General features: G+C 41.4%; 2 protein-coding genes across 3 annotated transcripts in view; one reads left to right on the plus strand and one right to left on the minus strand.

Moving 5' to 3' along the window:
• cdh23 (cadherin-related 23) overlaps positions 1 to 19,161 on the plus strand; it is a gene marked incomplete at both ends in the record, with an annotated part of 156,132 nt that overhangs the window by 120,173 nt on the left and 16,798 nt on the right. For both annotated transcript variants that reach the window (XM_080036207.1, XM_080036208.1), the window contains 3 exons: positions 17,778 to 17,999; positions 18,144 to 18,263; positions 18,733 to 18,913. In XM_080036207.1, coding sequence (XP_079892333.1) covers positions 17,778 to 17,999; positions 18,144 to 18,263; positions 18,733 to 18,913 — 523 coding nt within the window. The remainder of the gene's footprint in view (positions 1 to 17,777; positions 18,000 to 18,143; positions 18,264 to 18,732; positions 18,914 to 19,161) is intronic.
• vsir (V-set immunoregulatory receptor) lies at positions 640 to 15,928 on the minus strand. The gene is made up of 7 exons (XM_080036209.1): positions 15,690 to 15,928; positions 7,909 to 8,310; positions 7,614 to 7,661; positions 7,409 to 7,519; positions 7,019 to 7,046; positions 4,643 to 4,818; positions 640 to 2,482 (listed from the first exon to the last, which is right to left on the minus strand). Exons 1-7 carry the CDS (start codon positions 15,775 to 15,777, stop codon positions 2,445 to 2,447), a joined length of 891 nt encoding a protein of 296 aa, XP_079892335.1. The 5' UTR covers positions 15,778 to 15,928; the 3' UTR covers positions 640 to 2,444.

A 19,161-nucleotide genomic window follows, 5' to 3' on the forward strand; every position in this document is an offset into this window, starting at 1 on the left:
TAGCAAAACTTTCTGTCTTCACATACAGTAGGCCACACTGTAGATTTAATACAGTTGGTTGGTTGATCTGCTGTATGAGGTGAGCCGCTGTGAAGGCACGGGAAACACCTTCGTTTGTAAACAGGAAAACCTCAAGTCAAATCTCCAAAAAGAGGAAGATACATGGGTGTTGTTGTTTTTCCTGTTTAGAAATCTTTGTGAAATTAAAAGGGCTTTTTTATGTGTTACTGTGTGTTTGGTGCGTATTGTATATTTTACTTAGTTTGCCTAGCTCCAGCAGCATGATACTGGTGGTACAAACCTATAATAATGCATCTCTTGCTAATAACAGATAAAAATTGCTAATGTAAGACAGCAGAAAAAGCACCGGAGTGGGTTAATGGCCAGCAGCAGCAGCAGCAGCAGCAGGCATCACCTGCTTCCATCTAGCTCTCTGTCTCATTAAACAAGATATTACGATTGTTTCATCATTTTCTCTCCTCAATGCCAGTCATCCCCTCTGGTGTGCACCATCTTAGAGGCACACAAGTGGAACAACCTTGTTCTACCTATAATAGCTCCCTAGGCAGCGAGTGCAGCCCGCGCCAGTCTACAGTAAAGGGACAATGATTTCAAAGACGGGACGCATGGGCTTTAAGGTTTAAGAGCCACACTTTATTATACAAGCAGCAACCAGGACAATTTAAATGCAATAGAAAGGACAAACTATGTCTATGTGTAAAACAAGAATTTTACAGTAAAAAACACAATTATGCACATTGCACAAACCAAAACTTAAAGTTTACCAGTTGTTCTTGAAACTGCAACAAAATAATACACACACACACACACACACACACACACACACACAGGAAACTGAAATACAAATATTCTTACATTAAACCTTTCATACCATTCAAAACTGAAAAGAAAAAAAGAAACATATATTAAACCCTGTCTTATACACATCACTGCTACACATCATTTGGAGGTGATTTCTGCCTGAGCATCCGTGGTACACGTTTTACCTCAATATGAAAAAACCTGTGGTTTCTAACACTCAATTGCAGCCTAAGTACTAATTACATTGCAATCATTTAAAAGTATTAGTCATATTCTCTCAATCTACCTTGATATGATTTGGTTAACATTTCAATGCCATTCCTCCACGCATGTGCTTAAAAGTATTTACCTATTTACATCCCATTGCACGCTCATCCAAGTTTGAAATGCACATTAATATACACAACACATCCAAACAATCATATCAAGACACACACAAACAAAGAAAAACAAAATGGTCGACAGAAACAGCATTGAGATGATATGAGAGTGACTGTTGGCATTGTTATAACGGTCTTTTGTTTAATTAATAATATGTTTGTACATTGAAAAGAAAATCAATACAAACGTAAGTCTTAATTCTTAAACTGTACAAGAGCATGACAGTTATTCATGAACAACTATTATCAAAAAGAACTAACCGTTTGTATATTTTTTGTAAATATTTGCCAGAGTTTTTTCGCACATGAATTTATTTAAGGCCACAGTGAATTTGTGCATTTCTGAACATGGAGAAGAGTATTAAGAGCAACAGAGCTGACAGTAACTGAGGTAGCAAAGAGGGAAGAGAAAAGAGGATGGAAATTATACAGAGGAACAGTGTAATGCCATAAAAGAAAAAAAAATACTGTAAACTTGTACAAAAATATTGGCGCTTTTCTGAGCATTAATCTCCCTTTGGTATGGAGCACTTTATTACAATGACAGGAATGATAGAGAGCCATAGGTCGCTTTCACACCTGCTGTTTGGTTAGAAAAACAAAGCTAGATTGTTGTCTTTTAGTTCTGGTGCATTTGGTGACTTTTTTCAGTTAGGGCGAGACTTAATAACATGAACAGTTTCAGTGATTGTCATCCATGAGCGCTACATGGGCAAAGCAGGACAAATCAGAGCCTAGTTGACTCTGATAACTGACAGAACGTGATAAATACTTTTGTTCACTTCTGTCATCATAACTAATGATGGTAATGGCCGTAAACAGAACCGAAATAAGGTGTTTTGAATTGTTACATGACATGCCATCCCTGCACATGACAAAACTCCCACATTCTCAAGCAGCAGGCACCTATTGGTCCAAGAGCCATTCTTCAGTGTTTAGAATGGAACATGAACTACAAACCCAGCCCCCGCCACGACGCAATCGCTCACAAGCAAAAACGTTTTGCTTTTGGCCTCCAGCTGTTGTTGCAGGTGGAAATAGTTTTAATTTTTGAATTGAAAAAAGAGTCTGTTCCCTCCTGGGGTCCAGACAATGTGCAGATGACAATCCCAGCAGAGGTTTTTGTGAGCCAGCTCATAAAGGGCAACGTCGCTCTGGAAGCGGAGAGAAGAGGAAGAGAGTTTGCACGATTGTTTCCAGATCAGCAGTTTGAGCGATGATGAATAAGGTTTCAACCCCCTTTTAAACCTGCATGAAGTCTGGAGACTCAAGGATGGTGTCTGGAATAGAAAAAACAGTGGAGGTCAGTGTGAGTGTACACATTATAATAAGCAATCCACATGCACATATTTCATGTCTGCGTGCTGACTGGTAGACATTCATTGGGGAGAAAATACGTTTCCGGCCCAAAATGCAGACAGATCTTGTCAAAAGACACACCACAGCAATTATTTTTCCAAACCTCCTACACTGCCTGCCCTGTAGCATAGAGTAGTAACAACACAGATAGGATTTCTTATAGATAGATTTCTCAGAATCTGTTGCGTTTGCTGCAAAACCATTAAAAAGGGGAACAAAGAGGCCTCAAGTCTTGCGTTGCGACATGTTTGAGATAAGAGGGAACTGCTGCTAGTTAAATTCCAGTCAGCTGAAGGTCAACGGGCCAAAAAGATGAAGAAAAAAAACTGAAGTGTGGCTTTCATCCACGTAACACGAAACCTGTAACCAGCCTGTGTATTACTTTGGTTGACCAGTAAAGGAAATGAGCCCTGGCATGGGAAAATCCAGCTTGAAAAATATGTAAGATTAACTCAAGGGTCTCTGATAGTTTTATCAATATGTGTGGATCTCCCTAGAGAGGAATAACTTAACTGTGTTCTGAGCTGCAATCAAGCAGTGGAAGATTCCATTAGTCAGTTACTGTAAGCAGTAAACTTACCCTCTAGTGACATTTCCTATTACCAGAATTCTATTTAGGCACATAGGGCAAAATAACCACATATAAACCTGGTTTTTCCTTTATGTTTATGCTTGCCAGTCGTCACATGCAGTATATTGTCAAAGGGCTTCCCACACTAAACGGTTCAAGGTCATGGTAAAAAAAACATATGTGATTGTTTAGGGAGGATTTTCAGTAAGTCTGGTTTTGTATCATTGTAGACTGGGCTGCCAGGAAACAGGGCAATCCAGCCTCAGTATGCGTGGAATGTCTGCACAGGTGCCCCGGGAATCAGCAGAAAAACACTCAGGATTGAACCCCTTCACCGTAACTAATGTTTGGGTATTATTTCAAGTTGAGTCGCAGAGAACTGGCTGAAAAGGGGCCATTAGTGCTAAACGAGAGTGCTGATGGGTGGAGAATGACTTGCGCGAGTGTAGGAGGCAGGAGAAGAATTCAGACGATGACAGCACCAGAAAGGCGCGGTTTCACTTGTGCGGGGGGACAGAAATCAAACTCCCCCAAACGCAGAATATTTTTTCTTATAGTCACATCCAAAACCCAACCCAGCTGTTTTTGTGAGCGTGCAATATTTTTGCACAAGAATGTGAGCGTTTTTTTCCGGCCAATACCTCCCACCACATACGGGATGTTAAAGCGGCGACACACGACACCGTGGTTCTTCTTTGATTGCATCAGTCTTCATCATACTGCCTGTATGTTTTGAAATAGGCATTTCCACAACTATGTCCTTGTGCAATACACTTATGGACTTTTAACATGATTTGAGTATAAAATGTGAACGTGAGGGAAGTCAGATTCATGCATTTTGAATGTAGTTAATAAGGCATGACCTTCCAAAGGATATAGTGCACACTCACTTCTAAACTGAAAGGCACCCACTAAGCTATGTAAATGACCTCCCTGGAGAGGGAGATAGCTCAAAATCCCCTTTCTTGTATTATAGTGCTGATCAGAGAGAGGTTTGAGCCAGGTAAAGGGGCAAAAGTTGAACAAAACTGAAACTGGGTCAGATAACTGTATGTCCCAGCCTGCGCTGAGTGCTTCTCATCTCTTTTAAAAGGCATCTTAAAGGTCAAGTCAGTGATTCTGGATAATGCTTGTTGTCAAAATAATTTTTTTGTCAAAATCAGTGAATATCTCCTCTCTAACTGCTACCTGTCTATACTTTGTGTGCGCTGAAAAAAAATCAAGTGTGAATACCTAGGTTCTTTAAACAGGCAAGTTGCCAGCTACGGTGGACCCCTTTGTACATACCAGTTTACAGAGCCTAGGCTGTGTACCAGATTTTTTTCAGCACACACACAGTACAGACAGGTAACAAATCGGAATGAGATATTCACAAATTCTGACAAAAATCTGAATCTGTGTTATGTGCCTTGTAGTGTGTGTGTGTGTGTGTGTGTGTGTGTGTGTGTGTGTGTGTGTGTGTGTGTGTGTTGTCAGAATGTATAGGTGTGTGTGCGTGTCCTACTCCCACCTTCTATTGGGAAGAATACGTCCCCATGTGCAGGAGGAGAAAGAGGGGTCCCTGGCTCTGACAACAGGTGACGTCCTGTCTCAGAGGATTGTCTGGTCATGATCTGAGACACAGTGCGGGTCTTAACCGCTGGTGATCCTCCGAGAAACACAGGGTTCTCATGGCCAAGGGACTCACTGAAGACACACACAGATACACCAGAAAGAGAAGCATCCCGATGAGTGAAACATTGCCGATATGAACCCATAGACACTTATCTTTTGCTCAATTGGTTAAGAAGCTTTATGTCAGTTGCCTTTGTATTTAGCAGTAATCTGGGTTTAAAACGGTAAAGGTTTTGTCATAGGCATGCTGTGTACAGACACATGAATTATTTATGAACAAACAATAAAACATGTAATGTAAATGAAAGCAAAGCCAATTTTCTGGGTAGAAGTCCTTTTTGTTGTTCATTAAGGTTATGTCTCTAAATGAGTGTATAAATGATTTATTGATGTTTTAAAGCAATGTGTAGATCTTAAACAAAATGTAACCGGAGATAAAGGTGAAGTCAGCGATTCTGGAGAGTGCTTGTTGTCAAAATCACTTTTTGCAATCCGCTACCTGTCCGTACTGTGTTTGCACTGAAACAAGATCCAGTGTTAATACACAGCCACAGGCCTACAGGGTTCGACATAACGTATAGCCCGATGGCCCGGGGCCAGTAAAATCATATGCAGGGCAAGTTGATTGGCCAGTCACTGTCCCGCCCGGGCCAGTGACTGGCCAATCACAGTTCAGTATCTTTTTGCAGACTACATCATGGTTCATTGAAATGCGCGTTCTGAGTCGTAATGAAAGCAGTGTTTATTTAAGACTCAATATAATAAACCTAATATAAAATATATTTTTTAATGAAAGGCCAGTGGACAACCGATGCGTGGGCGTTTTGACAGGCACCGTTGGCAGAGCTGCCTACCGTCCGCCTGCGAGTCGACAAATCAATCGACTTACTCTGCCCCCTTTCTTTCTTCCCACAGCAGAGGTTGAGGCGCAGAAAATGATAACTGCGCTTTTCCTTTATCTGCCGCCGTAATGTTACAATATTTGCATCCAAGCCCCAATGGTAATACAAATGAGAGGCGTTATTTAAACGCTGTGAATGCGTCTCCGGTGATTGTGTCGGTTGTAGACAGAAACGAACGGAGGGACTCCGCTCACTGTACAGTTCCTATAGTCGCGCAGTTTGGCACTGTGTTTTCAGGCTCGAGACATTCAATCAGATCGCGGAAGTCTTTCCCATTGAAATCGCTAACGGGGAGAATATCCCCGGTTATTATTTTAGCCACAAACCACAGTTCATCTGCGCGGCGGCTCACTCGCTGGCGAGATCACACGGTGAAACGCTGCTGTGATCGGACGAAGGCATTGTGTGTTTCTAAGGTGATTTAACGTCATAGTCTTAGACGAGCGTTTAACTTATGCTGCATATTTTGCACTGCATTGTTTTTTATCAATAGTTTGAAAAAATGGTCCCACACCGGACTCTTATATGTGAAGTTTAATCTCCCATTAAAAAAACGGCATAACCCACTGATTTTCGGATTTCTATTCTATTTTTAAAGTCAACTTGAGCGAAAGTGGAAAACCGGTCATTCGGTCGACACATTCACATCCCTAATGCATATAGAGAAAGTAATAAAAACAGCCTACCACACCACAAAGAATGATCAGACCTTCATCTCTTATTTATTTTTTATGTTTGAACATGACTTCTGCAGGTGAACTATTCATTAAACTGCCCAAATTCAAGAATAAAAACAACCTTCAAACTACTGGACTTTAAAATACTGGCCGACTCTTTCAACATACTTTCAGTTGTAGGCTTCTAATTCAATATGTTTGCCTGGTTTTATATTATGTGTATGAGCAATATCAACATTTCATATAATTAACTAAAAGAAAAATAACCAAATCTAAAGGGAATATCTATACTGTTACAGTATAGATATTCCCTTTAGATCTGGTTATCTTTCTTTATTTTTCTAATACGTATTATAATTATTGACACTAAATTATGAAGAAAAAAAAAGTGTGTGCAGGGCCAGTGAAAATATACAAGGGGCCAGTAAAACTCGGATCCACTGGCCCGGCGGGCCAGTAGGAAAAAAAAGTTATGTTGAACCCTGGCCTAGAATCGCTGACTCCCCTTTTAACTGCAGAGTACATTTTGGTCTAATCCGATTGTTTGGCTGAAAGTATCTTATTATATAACAAATGTTGTGGACACTACATAACAGAATATCCATGTGCACAGTATTATTGTTCTACAGATCAGCTGTGTTTTGAAAGTGGGTCTATGAAAGCGGCTGTATGACAGACTGTGGGAAAACGTACCTGTCCATCCTCACCAACTCCTGTGCACCTGGGAGAGAGAGGAAACAGGAAACGGGCCATTGTGAATGAATTGAAACAGAGCGGAACACTTGAGAGGCAGTGTGAATGTGCTTCCTACTGTGTGAAATACAGTTAATTCCCCTCACTGACAGGAAATATGTGTCAGACAAAACACCATGGGGATCCTAATGTGAGAGAATTATATTTGACCCATAGCATCCACATGGAAGTGTGTGTGTGTGTGTGTGTGTGTGTGTGTGTGTGTGTGTGTGTGTGTGTGTGTGTGTGTGTGTGTGTGTGTGTGTGTGTGTGTGTGTGTGTGTGTGTGTGTGTGTGTGTGTGTGTGTGTGTGTGTGTGTGTGTGTGTGTGTGTGTGTGTGTGTTACATACGTCTGCTCGACTGGGCGTTCTGCCTTTGTTTGTAAACAAGAACCAGAATAAGTGGCAGCGAGAGCAGAGCCAAGATGCAGGCTGCTATGGCCAAGGCCACTGGCATGGAGCCTGGGGAAGCAAACACAGGGAGAGACTGTGTTAAATTGACAGAATAACTGGCCAGACATCTATCGGCTGTGAAGGCTTGAATAGGGTGACCCACCTCCAGATGGCACGGAATCCACAGTGCAATCTTGAGATCCATTTGATCCTTGAAAGAGAAAAACAAAGAAAAAGTATATCACAATGTAGCAGTGGTTTAGGTTTCAGCCTGGTACATGCACCAGTTGGCATTCGGCTCAGCATATGAATGTCTTAGACCACAATGAGCACTCATAGACCACATTCTGTAGAGCATGGGAAACTAACACCACAACCTTGTCCTACTTGTAAAAGGACTATAAGTGTACTATAGTAATTTAATACACATTCACACCCATTCATTTTGATGTCCTTACGTGGTACAATTTTGAGAACGATGTGGCTGTGGGGTTTTTGCACTATTGAACGATGTCTATGTTCCACCTGGACGTCTAGGACCATACAGCAGTAGCGGCCCTGGTCAGCATGGGTCACATTCTGCAGAACCACCCAGAAGTTGTGCTCCGCAGATCCAATTTGCAAGCCTGGTGGCAAGCTGTGGTTGCCATGGGTATGACCACCAATTTTAAGATGGCGTGGGCCCTCCCGTCCCGTACAGTGCTGGTCACTGTGGGGCGTGAAAAGCCAGCCGCGCTGCAGGACATCTGTGGGGTGCAAGGCAGCACCTTTCTGGGTACACACCATTTGGACAGTTGCACCCTCTGGACAGGTGTAGTGCAGATGGGTAGCTGATACACTCAGCGTGGAGTGGCCTTTAGCTAAAGAGAAAAGACAAATAGGGAAGAATGTAGATTAGACGACTAACCTTTTTTTTAGCAAATCAGTTTGATTTACAAATGTCCCTAGGTTACACCTTTCAGATATTCCTTGAATGAACCTGGACCAAATTTAATCAGGCACACTATCAAGATTTTTCTGTTGCATGTCTGCCGATCCACAATTTGTCTGAAGTCACAACCCTACACAAAAAAGTAAAAAGGGGAGTATATAGTAGTGGATTGCAGTTCTATTCAACTGATTTGCTAGCTTAAATTTAGTTTGGCGACTGTTGCCTGAACACAAATAATCACAGTGCAAAACCTAATTATAGAAACTACCAATCTTGACATGGGTTTAAAGCTAAAGTCCGCCAACTTTCCATGCCCTATTTCTGCAGCCGACGAACTTCCTGGTTTTTGTGCATTTTCGGGTTAGCACAGTTTGTTTTCTGTTCTGTATGTTAGTAGAACTGTGGTTAGAGATAGTACATACTGTGGTGGCTTAAATACATATGCATACCTTATGTGGGAGAGATGCCTGCTCCTCTCTGACTGAGGAACAGGCAATTTAATACGAATTCTCGTGTGACATTTCTTTTGACATCTAACTAGGTGAAATGCAGAAAACTCACTGATTTCTTTGGACTGGGTCATTTCTGTTCTTTGAGAAATGAAACTGAGGAGGCCTACATTTAGTGAAGAACTTTTTTCAAGAGTATTTCCCTTTTATGCAACTTTACACTTAGTAGTTAAAATGAGCTCAACCTTAAAAATCTACAGCTGTAAAATGCAACATTAATAGAGCAGTAATGTATTTAAAACATGTATGTTTATGCTGATAATGCATAGTAAGGTTCTGAATACAGGGCTTATACTTGTAGTTGAGTATTTTAACAGTGTGGTAATTCATAATTTGAATGAAGTACATGAGCTGAATAATTTCATAATTGATTTCTGCATTACACACTGACTATTGCTGTACTTGCGGTATCTTCACCCAGTGATTGCAGTAGAATAACACTATCTTTATTAGGCACACAGACACAGATTCTCAGAACATACTTTTCATGTACATTCAGGAAACCAAACAGACAGCTGTGAGACGTTTCTTTACACGTTGCATAAACCGTGCGCCCTCTCACATAGAGGCTGCAACCACTTCCTGTTCTGACTTCTGTAGTGCAGCGTCGGAATGCACGAATAGACAAACTCTTTAGCGTGTGTCTGCGTCTGAATGTTTTTTTCATTGCAATAACACAACAAAACAAAAAGATCCTCTTGCTAAGCAGTTTGAAGTCACTATCAAAACCTTGCCAATGCTGACATCCCATAATATATGCAATGCCTCCACACTACGCAGCCATGGAGGAGCATCAACAGACACTAGAGCTGCAACGATTAATCGACGAATCGATTATTAATCGATTATTAAAATAATCGCCAACTATTTTGATAATCGATAATCGTTTCAAGTAATTTTTTAATAAAAAATGTCCAAATTCTCTGATTTCAGCTTCTCAAATGCGAATATTTTCTGGTTTCTTTAATCCTATTATGACAGTAAACTGAAATATCTTTGTGTTTTGAACATAAAAATACATTTGAGGAAGTCAACATGGGCTTTGGAAAATTTATCAAAATTTTTCACCATTTTCTGACATTTTACGGGCCAAAACACTAATCGATTAATAATCGATTAATCGAGAAAACAATCGACAGATTAATCGATTATCAAAATAATCGTTAGTTGCAGCCCTAACAGACACAATGACTCCCATATAAATTCAGCATAATAAAACAACAGAGCAGCACTATCACTATCTTGCTTCCTCTGCTTAAATAGATCATTGCCATCCTTTCAGTGTTTCTGATTGAGCTGCGGTTTAGCATCCATGAATGCTGCTCCGCGCTGCTAAGAAGACCGGAAGGTTGCATGTGACTATTGTGTGTACAGGTGAACTGAACTTTCATGTGTGGGGGTGGTGGACCGCGGTAAAGGTGAAGTATGCATGCAAGAATAGTATATTGGGTTACACTTTACAATAAAGCTCCATTCATTAACTGTTAATGAATGCTTAGTTCATGCTATTAACGGTTAGTTCACGCTTATTAAGCATTAACAAACTGTTAATGCTTAGTTATTAACTGTAAGTTCATGCTTGGTTAGGGTTAAGCATTTACTAAGCATAGTTAGTTAATGCTTAGTTGCTTATTAAGCATTACCTAAGCATTTCTTAATGGTTAGTTAATGTACCCTTATTATAAAGTGTTACCGCATATTTCAATGTATAGTGTATTGCTGCAGTGGCAGCATGGATCAAAGATAGCAGAGTAAGTGTGTGTGTGTGTGTTGGTGTGTTTGGAGGGTGACTGGTGGTCTGTTCCGGGATTTGAGGAGTGGTCTTCCTTCCTGAGTTGTCCAGGCACGCGAACACTGCACCCACTTCTCCCACTGCTCCTCATGTCTGGCTCCTTACTACTTTACAACTACAGTTGAAGGGCTACAGCTGCTCCCACACAACTCTTTACAGGCTAAACATTTCAAGCAGGTTGCACCTCTACCCACTGTAATAATGTCATTGCAGGTGTTCTCCGTCTGTCATCAAAGTTAAAACACGTGCTGTTACATCACAGATTGGACTGCAAAGTGACATTGCAAGTTTAAACCCCATAGAGAGCAGTGGAGCAGCAGTACTGTGCTATGCACTGCAGATTTTAACCATATAACTTTTGGCGTGCTTCTATGCACTACCACAGTTTTCCTGAGGGGGCAGCAGCTGCAATGACCAGGGGCCTTTGGGGTCAGCAGGACAATAAATGAGAGAGTGCATGAATTTAGAGCTGCAACGATTAATCAAATAATCGATTAGTAATCGATTATTAAAATAATCGACAACTATTTTGATAATCGATTAATCGTTTTGAGACATTTTTTAATAAAAAAATTCCAAATTCTCTGTTTTCAGCTTCTCAAAGTGAATATTTTCTGGTTTCTTTAATCCTCTTATGACAGTAAACTGAAATATCTTTGTGTTTTGGACATAACAATACATTTGAGGACGTCAACATGGGCTTTGGAAAACTGATCAACATTTTTCATCATTTTATGACATTTAACGGGCCAAACCACTAATCGATTAATAATCGATTAATCGAGAAAATAATCGACAGATTAATCGATTATCAAAATAATCGTTAGTTGCAGCCCTACATGAATTGACTTAGTCCGGATGGCAATACAAGTTTAAAGTTTTCATATACAATGTTCTTGATAAGAGCTAGACCTTTGCTTTTTGATTAGCTGTCCATGTTTATATTTCTGTGTTCATCCTGTGTAAGTGTCACAACATGTGACGTACGTGCCATGTTCCTGTGTGTGTGTGTGTGTGTGTGTGTGTGTGTGTGTGTGTGTGTGTGTGTGTGTGTGTGTGTGTGTGTGTGTGTGTGTGTGTGTGTGTGTGTGTGTGTGTGTGTGTGTGTGTGTGTGTGTGAATGAACTAGCCATTGTGTGCTACGAAAAAGCAATAGGAAGACCAGGGTGGGTGATTAAAGTGAAACCCTTCCCGGCTGTTCCTGCCTGCCTGCTTGCTGGGACAATAGGCAGTGTGGGGGGCAAGGGGGGCTTCTCCTCTCCTGTTTCACACCCGCCCTGCCTTCCTTCTTGCCCATCTTTTTGACAGCTCTACCGTCGTTGTGTCTCTAGTAGCCCTATTTACACTGGCGGTGATGGATTTCTGGCAAGGGAGTGAGAATGTCTGTGGTAAAATGTGTTAACATGCATTTAAGTCCAGGTTTTGCCTGATTTAGAGCCAAAACACAATATAATACGAGGATGCCAACTAGGGAACAGTAATATACTCATCAAGTATACATTTCAAGTATGGCTAACTGACAAGACCTTTCTAAAAAAAAAAGTTTTGAGACGATGCATATGATTTTCAAAGCAGCATAGGTGCCAGCTGGGTATAGTGTTACCACAGTGTCAGCACTATCTGAGCTGTCTTGTTGTGGTAGCAACCAGGTGAAAACAGTCAGCAAGTGTCTGCCCCGTGTGTGGAACAGACTGGATTTCATTCACTTGGACACACCAGACATCTGTGTTTTGGCTCCATTATAGATCTAAGTTTGCTTCTCTGATCTCTGTTCGCAGGATCCCGATAGTCCCTCAGGGCCCAAAAACAGGCGCTCCTTTGTTTTAAGCCTGAGCGCCACCTGTTAAGAACATGTTGCCTCTGACAGCTTTCTTCACATTCAGACATGCAGCACAGCCCATTTTGATTTAATTAAAAATCAAATATCTGCATAACTCCACCTTTACTTATTTGAACTGCTTTTCTGTAAGATTCTGTTTTTATAATTCTTCTGTTTTTAAAAAGAGGTATTGTTCAATCGCTACTGGGCATCCCCAGAGACACATTTGGTCTCCTTTCACTGGCATGAGCCCCATTATACCTGTGTGTTTGTACAAGGGCTGATCCCCCCCTCCCCCCCACACAAACACACCTCAAGCTCCACCCATTTTCACACCTACTGTAATGGTGATGATTATCCAACCCATTACAGGGGTGTTAATGAAACCAGCAGGAGGATCCCAGATTAGTCCCTCCACACACACACACACACACACACACACACACACACACACACACACACACACACACACACACACACACACACACACACACACACACACACACACACACACACACAGAAAGGGAGAGAGTTTCAGTTGAAGTTCCAAGCATAACAAACAGCTGCATTAAGTATCTTTAAAGCATCAGGAAGTGTTAAAGTGCAGCACTCTATACCTAGTCATTAACGGAAGTGGTTTTGGGTCAGTGATGCAGGTCACCATGTTCAGGGATCCATGAGATTTGATTATAGTCCTTTGCTGTGTATTTTTGGGCTTTTTTCTGAGCCAATGGCCAACAGACTTGTTTGCATAGTGCTATTTAAATACTGTAACATGCACACTCACTAGTCAGGCACAGTCTCAGTCCTCTTCCCCTTCTTCTACTTCTTCCTCTTAATTTACTTCACATATTTAAGCCACGTATCTACACGTGTTATGTAACGACGGCTTCGTCAATACCCTTGCAAAACGATTACACAAGAGCCTTTCATCATCTAACTGTTACAACAATGTCATTTTGCAAGTGTAAACGGGCCTTTTTGTACGTGTGAAAAGGAGAATCATTATTATCAACTAGTATGCCTTTCTTCCTTCCACTTTGACATGCTCTCCATGCTGTCATTATGTTGTTATCCTGTGTCTATTATTATGAAATATCTTGTGTCTTTGGCAACCAAACAACATTAGGTTGCTGTTTATTGTTGCTGTGTCTAGAAACAGAGTCAAGGCTCTCACTATCAGTAATGGTCAACGCTGTATCCTTGGACTGTTCTCATCAGTGTGAGAGAGGCGCCCTTACTGGAAGTATGAAGGCCACGGTGTTTGGGGATTTTTTTATTACTTTGTCATTCTCAATGAATATTAGGCATTAGACAACAATGTTTCACTGACAAATGTCTTACAGACCTTTAAAAAGGTGATACCCAGAAAAAAGGGAGCTCCCCCTCCTCCATTGTCTTCTTATTACTCATGTACATGCACTTTGTACAACCACTGCACATCAACACTCTGACTCCCTGTTGAGGCCTGTTCTCGTCGATGGCATTGACACAGGAAACCATTTTTTATTGCTGCACCCTAATAATGATTTATTTATTTGGGAGTTGGGGGGATCAATGCACTGCACAAGCTCTGTCCGACCTCGAGGGAGAAAGTGGCAAACGCCGAAAAAAAGAGTAAGCGCTCACATCCTGTGGAGTTCATTGACCATTTTTGACTGTGCCATTGTCTTCTATCGCTCCAAACTAAATGCTTATCTAGACTGCAGAGGAAGAGGCAGCGATTATTGCTCTTTATCTCAAGACGTGTTTTGTGGAGGAGAAGCCCATTACTGGCAGTGGCACAAACAGCTGTTTTCATCATAGGCTGAAAAAGGAAGGAAACTTCCAAACAAAGACAACATAACGGGGCTGAAGGGTGGGCACTGTGGAGTCCTACAGTTATACTAAAGGCGTAGGTGCTTTATTTAAGCTTATGTGTTATAGGTCTGCATAGATAATTCACCACACTAACCAAAAAAAATGTAATAACTAAATTTCAAAAGTTAATTCCTGTACAGGGTCAGCCAGATGTTCAGGAAGCACCGCCAGTTGCCTTTGACGGACTTATCGCGTGAGCTTATCTAAATAGACCAAATCCTGAAGCCCGAAAACTGATAACCTCTCTGCGAAGGTTTTTTAGTGGCGTTTGAAGTGAAGCAGCGCGCGCCCCGAAGGCAACAGCTGTCTCCTCCATCCAGCGTCAGTTGCCTCATGTCCAAGCAATGCGAATGTCCTTGAGTAAAAAAAAAATCCCTACGTTTTTTACAGCTCCATGCAAAGCACATGGACTTTCAGTAAAATTGTAGCAAAAGGCGCAAGTGATTTTAGTTTGGGGGATTAATAACTGAATGTAGGCCTACCCAAGTGCACGCCTTAAGGATGTGGCCTCAAGTCATTTTATGTATCCGTTCCAAGTTTTGTAGGCTACATTTCTGGACTATTTGAGGCTTTTTGGAGTAAAAACGTTGACGGCCGCGGTTGAATTTGCGGCAAGGTAATAAAGTGTGGTTAGGCTACAAGGTGGATTTAAGTCCCCCTGCGTCCCGTGGGAGGGGCTTTAAAAAAACAGCTTCACACCAGATGTTCTGTGTCAAAACAACAAAACCAACACACGAAGTGCGAAAAGCTTCAAACTGTGTCCACTTAAAAATAACTGTCTACAGCTCCAACCTCAGTCAGTAAAATAACGGACACGTCTGCAGTTTTTTTCTCTCTCTCTCTCTCTCTGTGAAATATCGGAATACATAGCAAAAATAGGCTACAGTAAAGTACGGGATTACGCCATTGTCATTATCCATCCAGACGCGCATATTATGGGCTTTTAAAAATACCTACAACTTCCTCAGGCTGCCCGAGAGACCAACTTGGAGTGAAGTTACAGACTATGCATGGCAATATAAACTTGACAGCGGTCTTCTGATAGCCTACTCTTCAGACACATTTGCACTTCCTATATGAAGTCAATTGATGCCCTTATTACTACACATTACATAGGTTGACTATCGTTTTTCGTGCGTGCCAATTCAACTGAAAACACTAACACTATTGGGACCCATCAGTGACTTAATTATGTCAACTGGTTTGTCAATAGCAGCAACATTTGTAAACATGTTCACACACGCCCGCGCACTAGGATGAACCAGTTTAAAAGCGGCAGCTCTCAAGAGGATGGATGTCATGAGTGTGTGTGTTATATTGGCGCTTACCTCCAGCAGTGTAAAACAGAACGGAGAAAACCCAGAGCACGGAGTTCTTCCCCCTAAGTGATGTCCGACAGGGAAATCCCCGCTCCATGGTCGTCTGTGTATTGAGGCAAAAAAGTACAAGAAGAGTGCTGGCTGTCAGAAACTAACTAACTAAAAAAAACGTAGTTATATTTGTTTACCCTTCCACCTAAACAAGGAAACTTTTCTCTACTGTAGCCAACACCAACACACACAGAAAACTCTTCTGAACTTTGTAGCGCTAAAAGCAACGTGATACACGGAGGCAAAAACGCGCTCCTCCTCCCCGGGCTGTCAGTCTTTCTCTCTCTCTCTCTCTCTCTCTCTCTCTCTCTCTCTCTCTCTCTCTCTCTCTCTCTCTCTCTCTCTCTCTCTGCCCCACCCCCACCACTGTAGCGCTCATCAAGTATCAATCCCTAAAACATGCAGATAGGCCTTCGAAAATAGTACACAGAAGAACACGTGTTTTCCACACTTGTATAACAATTTGGTGTGCATATGTATGTATGCTTGACAGACAATTGTAGGATATAGGGTTTAAATGTAAATGTTTAAAAAAAATATTTTTAAAGGATGTCAGAATTTATTAAGCAACGCTAGACATTTTCTGAGAAAGTGTAAAAACACTGGGTCCTTCATTTACCATAATGCAACTCCATGATGTCTTTCAAGCATTAAACCCACCTGTGTGGTTAATACCCATGTCATGCAAAAACCCAAGCCAGTCTATGGCAAAGGCTTCCCATTTATGATATATATTAGTCTAACTCAATCCGAGATAACAACAAGCCCTCACAAGTCCTCAACAAGAACTCACCATGAGTGAACTGATCTTTATGTGCAAAATCAGTGCACATTAATATGGTTACAACTTAACACACATACAAATATTGCATACTTTATACTATATTATGTTTGATTATGATTGTGTCTTCCTTTTTTCTACACACACACACACACACACACACCCACACACACACACACACACACACCACTTTAACTCATGCAAAAATCTCAAATTGTGAAATTCCAGCGGCCTGTTTAACGGGCCCGAGGCTGCCACATAGTTGGTCCATCTCTTTAGTAGCACTGGGAGGCAAACTGGTGGAGCAGGAATGAACTCGCCAGTCAACCTTTATTCCACAGAATAATACATATGAATATGTATGACACTCTTTCAGTGGTTTCTTTTAGGATGCTGCCTTTCTCCCACTCTAGTGTTGACAAATCAACAACCAATCAGAAGTACTGGCCACATTGCAACATTTTCTCTCCACCTCACTTACTCAGATTTACTCTTGATTCTCACAAGAGATTTTTTTTAACTTCTCTCTGTAACAAAATATGCTCCTGCAGTCTTGTCCCATTCTCCTAGTTAAATGAGTCCTACATATCACATGTCAGTCACACATGCCCATTATAGGCGGAGACAGCTTGACCTGTATGTTTTGACAATAGCAGAAAACCTTGCTTGTCAGTCTGGAAGATACCAATGTATAAATGTGAAGGAGTGAATGCTTGAAGTGTAGAAAAGCAGGTGTTTAGTGAAATTACTGATTGAAATATAGTATTCTATTATATTGCTCTTAAATATTTGGCCTTCAAATACAGCCCTGATTTGTGTTTGATCGTTGCTCTCCAATATGATTATAAATCATTCTAGAATCTTTCAATGTTTTAATGGTGAATTAAAGGTGCACTTTGTAACTTTGGTTGTCAGAAAAGTTAACATTTTCTTGGGTTTATTCTCATAACTAAATAAACAAACTTTCCTCACAGGAAAATTGGATCCTTGGAACACTTGAAGTAAGAAAGCTACCTCCAGAAAATAGTTTTGATTGATAAGGAATACATATATATGAAAATATGTTTTGTAAACTAACTGCAGGTTCTGCGAATGTAAACCCTTCCCTCTGAAACTGCGTATTGCACCTTTAACTTTAATATCAAATTTTGCTTAACTTCCTGAGACCATACGCTGGAAGTGAGACGCGTATTGTCAGTAGAGTTGAATACAATAAAGCATAGTCTCATAATAGTGTTTCCCATCTCTCTCTGTTTCTCACACAGACCTCGACCACCGTAAACGTTCACATTGTGGATGAGAACGACAACGCCCCAGAGTTTCCTGAAGAGGAGTATGTCACAGAGCTGAGGGAGGGGCCAGACACAGTGGGGGCCACCATCGCCACGGTGACAGCCATCGACCCAGATGAGGGTCTGAACGGCACCCTGCGATACGCTATCGCTCAAGGCAACCTGATCCAGACCTTTAATATAAACAGCATGACGGTATGAAATGTTGTATTGTGTGCTATAACAATTGCAACTGCATATAAAAAGGACATACGTTAACTCTCTGTGTGATATGTGTGTGTGTGTGTGTGTGTGTGTGTGTGTGTGTGTGTGTGTGTGTGTGTGTGTGTGCTCATTCAGGGGAGGATTACAGCCGTAAAGGAGCTGGACTTCGAGGTCAGCAACGGTCACTACGCACTGGTTGTCACAGCGACGGACCAGTGTCCATTACCTGCTCTTCGCTTGACGTCAAGCACAACAGTAATTATGCAAATGAGACACACTCCTTTAAACCCGTTTAACCCAAAACATTGTTTAACATGTTAGAGCTGAAGGGATACGTCGTTTAATTGAGTCGTCTATAGACAGGAAATTAGTCTTGAATGTTGATTGTGGATCAATCTTTCAGTTCATTTATGGAGCAAAAATGTCAGACGTTTGGAACCAGCTTCTCCAATGCGAGGATTCCCTCTTTCTATCTGTTTTACATCACTTTCAACTACATTCTTTTGACTCTCTTACTGTTGAAGACAACACATTACAAGCACTAAATTTGGACTCTGAAAACATAGAATGGGCATGTTTTGCTTTTTCTGAGCATTTTATAAACAAAGGAACTAATCATTTCAAAGGGAGAAATCCCTGAAATGTCTTTGTACTCTACATCTAATAATCAGTGACCTCTCTCAAAACGGTTCCATTAAAAACTGCCCTCTCCCTCCTTCCTCAGGTTCAGGTAAATGTCCTAGATGTGAACGACGTGACACCCACGTTCCCCAGACCCTACGAGGGGCCCTTCGTGGTGACAGAGGGCCAGCCGGGGCCTCGGGTCTGCACTCTCAGGGCCAGCGATGAAGACTCGGGCCTCAACGGCAAAGTGGAGTACAGCATCACCGGCGGAGATCAACAGAGTAAGTACCAGAGTATTTCTGTGCAGAGAAAGTGATGTATTATCAAAACCTTAAAGGGATAGGTCAGTATTTTGAAGTGTGGTTGTATAGGGTACATACGTAGTTAGTGTGTCAGTGTAATGGAGATGGCCATCAGTGCAGTTACTATAAGGAGTTTGGGGGGAGACGTCGTTCTAGCAGAAGTCTGCCTTGTACTGTTTTAGAGGGGGCCAGAAAAAAAATGCTTGTTCTCCACATATATAAAATAC

The sequence above is a fragment of the Ammodytes marinus genome (genome assembly GCF_949987685.1).
Source record: "Ammodytes marinus genome assembly, chromosome: 11".
Lineage (NCBI taxonomy): Eukaryota > Metazoa > Chordata > Actinopteri > Uranoscopiformes > Ammodytidae > Ammodytes > Ammodytes marinus.

What these genes read in the sequence shown, in the direction of transcription:
- vsir (XM_080036209.1), bottom strand. Translation starts at nt 15,777, where the DNA reads ATGGAGCGGGGATTTCCCTGTCGGACATCACTTAGGGGGAAGAACTCC. An exon ending in CGTTCTCAAAATTGTACCAC is followed by an intron (nt 7,662 to 7,908) that starts GTAAGGACATCA and finishes TTCTCTTTCAAG; the next exon opens with GATCAAATGGATCTCAAGAT. An exon ending in CGTATTCTTCCCAATAGAAG is followed by an intron (nt 2,483 to 4,642) that starts GTGGGAGTAGGA and finishes TTTCTATTCCAG; the next exon opens with ACACCATCCTTGAGTCTCCA.